Source organism: Morone saxatilis, unplaced genomic scaffold (genome assembly GCF_004916995.1).
Source record: "Morone saxatilis isolate NCDOM2014 unplaced genomic scaffold, NCSU_SB_2.0 Contig11, whole genome shotgun sequence".
In the NCBI taxonomy this organism is placed as follows: Eukaryota; Metazoa; Chordata; class Actinopteri; family Moronidae; genus Morone; species Morone saxatilis.
In genome coordinates, this window is record NW_023339663.1 from 28,958,993 (window position 1) to 28,964,827 (window position 5,835).

Consider the following 5,835-nt stretch of genomic DNA (forward strand, 5'->3'; position numbering starts at 1 on the left):
GATTTTTTCACAGATTATCTGTGTTATGTACTACTGTCAGGATATAGTAAAAGTTTCTCAATAGGTTATTTACCCAGCTACCCACTGCAGCTTTAAATTCTCTATTTTTCCTACAGATAATGAACCCAGTGGCCCAAACATCCTAATGAGAGCTGCTCACTCAAAAAAGTTTAAAGAGATGTACAGTATATATGTCATGATCTGGAATTCCTTTTTTATACTTTAACAGCTGTCTTTTGGAATGGATGTGCCAAAATGTTTTTCTGGGTCCCAGGGAGTCATGTGACTGAGATGGTGGCTACAGTATCTCTGTACTGATCCAAGTAGATGAAACTGATATCCATATTCTCTGACAGCAAACAAGCAGAATGTTCTTGAATGTCAGAGCAAATCTTCAACTCTCTGATGCCACACTTAAAACACATGAATAGTGATCATTATCAGGGTGTAGATTTAAAGTAAGCCAGACTACAGCAGAACCTTACAGTATACCACTATACATACAGAACAGTGTGTTGGACTCTATATCCTCATATAAGATATTGTGTGTGAAGGCTTATTAAGAACAGATTCTATTTCAACCTAATGGTCACACACACACAGTAACAATATATAAACAACAACGTTATGTGTTGTTTTATTTGTATTTATGCACCCCAGTGTGTATGTGTGTGTTTTGCAGAAGTCCTTTTCACACCAAGCCAAAGTAATACGAACAGTAATAAGAATTCTTATTCCTAGCAACATTATTGCTCATAAATTCAAACCAGATCCCCTCTGGACTTACTGGAATGATGGCTCCACATACGCCAACAGGCTCATGTTTGGTTAAACACATGAAGCTTCCATCTGTAAAAAAAAAAAAAATAGAAACAGCACAATCAGCTTGATCACTGTGCTATAGGTGGAGGTTCATATTTATACAGCACCAATATTTACCTTTTTTTTTCACAGATAGATGCTGGTAAGTGGACCTGGAGTAATTTTTTTTAAATTGGACTAAGTCATCCAAGGTCAAAACAGAACTTTGTTTGCATAACTATGTTTTACAAGTATATAACTAGAATTACAGGTTAGAATCAACATATTGTTTATTGCTATCATTATAACAAACAGACACTTTTTTATGACCAACTTGGTGATGTAAGCATACAAATTTAGAAATTATACATATTTTAATTTGAAAAAAAGCAGCAAAAAAGCAAATACATTTCTCAAAACAAGAAAATAATTTTGACATGATTTAGAATTTTTATTTATTTATTATTATTTTTTATGTTTTTTAGCAGCAGTGGCAATATTTTGCTTTTATGATGGGATGTTAAGTTCGGATCATTATATTTTCATTTTTTCACTGTTGTATATTGAGTGCTAACTCCTTGCTGTTCCTGTCATTCACTTTAATTTGACTGCTTTTGTTGTTACTGTGACTGCAGCCTGTGCTGATGACTCAGATCACACACTTAATAAAATGTAGATTCAGTTGCCTCAATCACTAAAGGTCATTTAAAGGTTTAGAGTGTAACATTGAGGAGGATCTATTGTCAGAAATGGAATATAATATTCATAGGTATGTTTTTTTTATTAGTGTTTACTCACCTGAATATAGGAATCATTGTGTTTTTGTTTCCTTAGAATGAGCTGTTTTGATCTACATATGCTGTGGGTCGCCTTTTGTGGAGTTCATGTTGAACCGCCATGTTTCTACTGTAGCCCAGAACGGACAAACCAGACACTGGCTATAGAATGTGGCTAACGTTCTAACAAAATCAAACATTTCTGACTGCAAACAAACCACCCAACTCTAAAAGGTTTTTTTTTTCCATTGCACAAAATGACCTCTTTGGTGTTAAAGAAGTAATGGAAACACAAGGCTAACAAATTTCTCACATGTAAATTTAGACTGGTGTGGAAATACCTTTCATGTGGTTTAAATAGTAACTCAACACCAGACTGAACAGCAGTGTTTCACTGTCCTCTCAGCATCATTGATGGGTGTGGTTGGGTTTGGTTAGAAGTGTGCTATTTTGCACCTTTAACCACAGTCAATGTTAATGTCACTGAGTCCTGGAGTACACTTGTACATCACTGCAGCAAGGTGAGAAGCTGAACCACTTGAGGTCAACAAAAAACAGATTTGTGGGGTTAGTTTAAAGGTCCAGTGTGTAACATTAAAGAGGATCTATTTGCAAGAAGGTATTTCTTTAGTGTATAATCATTAGAATAATTGTGTCTTTGTTACCTTAGAATGAGCTGTTTGTATCTACTAAGGAAGCGGGTCCTCTTCTACAGAGTCTGACATGTTGAACTGCAATTTTTCTACGGTAGCCCAGAATGGACAAACCAAACTCTTGTTCCAGATAGGGCCTCTCGTGCTTTTTACAAGTTTCGCAGCCATCTTAGTTTTTTTCTACATGCTTGGAACAGAAGGGCTTATTTGTTGGTTGCAATGTGCATCTTCAGTACTACATCCCACTAAAATCCTACACACTGGTCCTTTGAGTATACTAAAATGATATTCTGTTTGTTAACGTTCAAGTGACAAAGCCCTCTAGTGGCCATTGTGATGGATGAAGGTGGTCAGGTGATGTCATTATAAAGTCAGCCACTGGGTCGAATTTGTTCAGATTTTCCCTGAATCAATGAAATGAGGTGGTGGAAACACTACTGCATTTGTCCATAGGGGCCGCCAGAATCAACACAAGATTTTCTTGTAGGAGCTTTAACTATATCGATGACACATCATAAAACTGATTTTTAACAGAATTCAGCTTGGTGTGGAGTAGATCTGCAACGATGAGTGAAAATTCAAGGCTTTTCTGTTATCTTTGTCATTAATGATGATAAAGGAAGAGTCTTTTGGACTGTTGGTTTGACAAAAGAAGCAATTTCAAGATTTCACTTTGGGCTCTGAGAACATTGCTCACAATTTTCTGACATTTTATCGAATAATCATAAAAATAATCAGCAAATTAACTGATAATGAAAATAATAGTTAGTTTCATCCGTAGTGCCAGTGGGAAGATTCAAAGTTCTAGACCCAGGCAACAAACGATGTGCTATCCACACCCTGACCTTCTCTAATTTCCCGTGTGACTGATCACAGACTGGGAGACTCCCCCACGACAGGACTCATCTCCAGCTGCCTTTATCTTTGAGTCACTGGGAGAGTCCATGTTCAATTGTAGCCCACTGAAGGTTGCGCTCACTCAACGGGGAAGTCAGCAGGAATCGTCCTTGTACAAAAGTGTTGGGGTGGGGGTGGGGGCTGCTATCAGCATGTAACACAAGATTCAGAGGGGCAGCCCCAGGCCTAACTGACGCACACTGGAATATCCCACGGAACTGGTGGAGTCATAAACAAAAAAAGGGGGACTGCTGGAAGAAGTATACTAAAAGTATAACACACTTGATGACTAGTTGAATATCAGTCATTTAAAGCTGCAGTAGGTCATTTTCATAAAAATAACTTTTTGTCATATTTGCTGAAACTTTCACTATATCCTATAGGTAGTAAAGAGACGGATACTCTGTGTAAAAATCCGGTTCCTAATGGCATCTGTAAGAATCCACCAGGCCTGAACTTAAACAACCAGTCAGAGCCAACAAAAGATAATTGAAATTTGAATCTTATTCCAAGGTCGTCAAATACAGATGCTTTGGGACCCTGTGAATGACACTCAACAATCAACTATCTTAAAGCCTCAAACCCAAAGCGTCTTTATAGCTTTCTCAGTGGTAATTGGTAAATATGACAGCAAACCATTGTATAAAAAAAGTTACCCACTGCAGGACGCGAGGTTTAATTAATGATTAAATTAATAAATTAATAGGCTATGGTAAAGCTTACCTGCAGGTAGAAGGATGTGGAAAGAAACTTCCCTGTAACTCCCCCCCTCCAGTGATTGAATGCTTGGCGCCACCTCTTGTTGTAACCAAGCCTTGCTGCGGGGGGCTTAAGGAGCATTTCACCATGGACCACACAGGACAATCACCACCACCCACATCACTACTGTGGTCGAAAGTGGTAATTGCAGTTATGTGACATCCTTGGGTTCCAGCTTGTAAAAACTCAGCTTCATCCACAATATGAAATGCATAAACTCAGAGACACGTTTCCTTAATTTGCAGAAAAGATTCTTTCTTCTAATCTATCCTCTTTCTGATATATTATATATATACTATAGTATTATATAGCACAGCTGACAAAGGACAGATGAATGACTGTTAGTATTTGCATTTAAATACCTTTATTACTTGACATTTTAGATTTGTTTACATTGAGATATAATATTTAGAATATATAGGTGAATCTGCTGGTTTGATAAACATTACTCTTATTCTACTTTTATCTTAATAAAAGTATTTAGTTCTTATCCAGTTCCTGAATTTAAACTCCACATAGGAACGTGCACTCGCTGTGCACGTACCATAGCCAAGTTTTTAGAGACTACAAGCTTTGCTCTTCCAATGTTGTGGTATGACCACTAGGTTCCCCTCCTTCTCTGCCGGCACGCTTATTCTGAGCCTCAATGCCAGTTTTCCTGAGGTCCGATTTGAGGAGGAAGCAGTGGCCATTGAAGGCGAATCCAAGGACTTGCAACAAAATCCTTGTCTCAACAGCTGTCAATGAAAAAACAGAAGACAGATCTAATTACTGAGTCACTTGATCTTAATGAACCAGAGATAAAATTAAGTAATACAGTAACGGGGAGCTGCAAATAAATATGAGGTAAAATAGACTAGAAATGTTGTGACCGTTGGTGAGTAGTCCACACCTCCTCAGTACGATGTATCCCTTTTAAATCTTTTGTTTGCATGTGTTATACTATTGCCAGGAGTAATCCTACTGAGCACAATATTAACAATGACAGTGGTCCCATGACAGAAGATGATTGCCTAAAACAAAGATTGTTATTAATTTATGACACAGTTCTCAGAATCTTCAAATTTCACAGAGAATTATTTTATTTTAAAATTTAGTAAATTCAGAAGATATTGTAATACAAATGCAAAAAGAGGAATTGAGGATGAACAACGGTGTTGTAGAAAGGATTAATCTAAGGTAGAAGTGTGAAGCATCTGTCTAGACTGACCAAAACCATGAAACTGTTTATAAGATTTCTTTTACTCGGTGAGTGAGAATGCAGCTAATAAGTCATCTAGCATGAATACATACGATATCTGTTCTAATAAAAAAATGGCTATTGAAATTAATGAGATATGCTGTATATAGCGGGGTGTAGCTGTTCATTAGTGTGGTGGTATGTGGCAATGGTGGGATGATCTTGTGAGGCCCTAGAGCAGTAGAACGACTTCGAATCATGGTTTTTAAAAAATGAAGTTGCCGACCTAGATCCGTCGGAGAGGAGGTCGGCGCACCACCACGAGACGATCTGTGCGGGCGTGATTGCGAGTTTCAAAAGGTCGTGAGATCTCGGAGTTTCAAAGCCAAGATCTCGTAATGCTAAGTTATTGATTCTTTGATCTCGGAAGTGCGTCTCACCTACAGGGGGCCCGGTAATGTGGTTATTACATCAGTCCATATATCTTGAATAAGATACCTAGCCTAAAATGTGCTGGTATATAATAATGAACGGAGATCTATCCAGCTAGACACACACGGCGAGGTGGCAGACTGGTATGGTTAGGAATCTAGTGGAAGAAAAAGGTGTCTTGATAGTATACTTATGGGTGTTAATTATTTGTGGTAGGTACAAACCAGCAACATATGACATCCTTTAGACAAATCTGTTTTTGTAACTGAAGTCTACTAAAACTATACACCTAAGATATCTGAACAGTCAGGAAGTCCCCTCTGTTCCCATAAAGCTT

The 5,835-nt window shown here is 37.8% G+C and overlaps 1 protein-coding gene across 1 annotated transcript in view; it reads right to left on the reverse strand.

Moving 5' to 3' along the window:
- Positions 1-5,835, reverse strand: part of aldh1a3 (aldehyde dehydrogenase 1 family, member A3) — a 28,018-nt gene that overhangs the window by 13,352 nt on the left and 8,831 nt on the right. Inside the window, exon 5 of the mRNA XM_035652388.1 lies at positions 788-849. Within this exon, the coding sequence (XP_035508281.1) occupies positions 788-849 (62 nt within the window). The remainder of the gene's footprint in view (positions 1-787; positions 850-5,835) is intronic.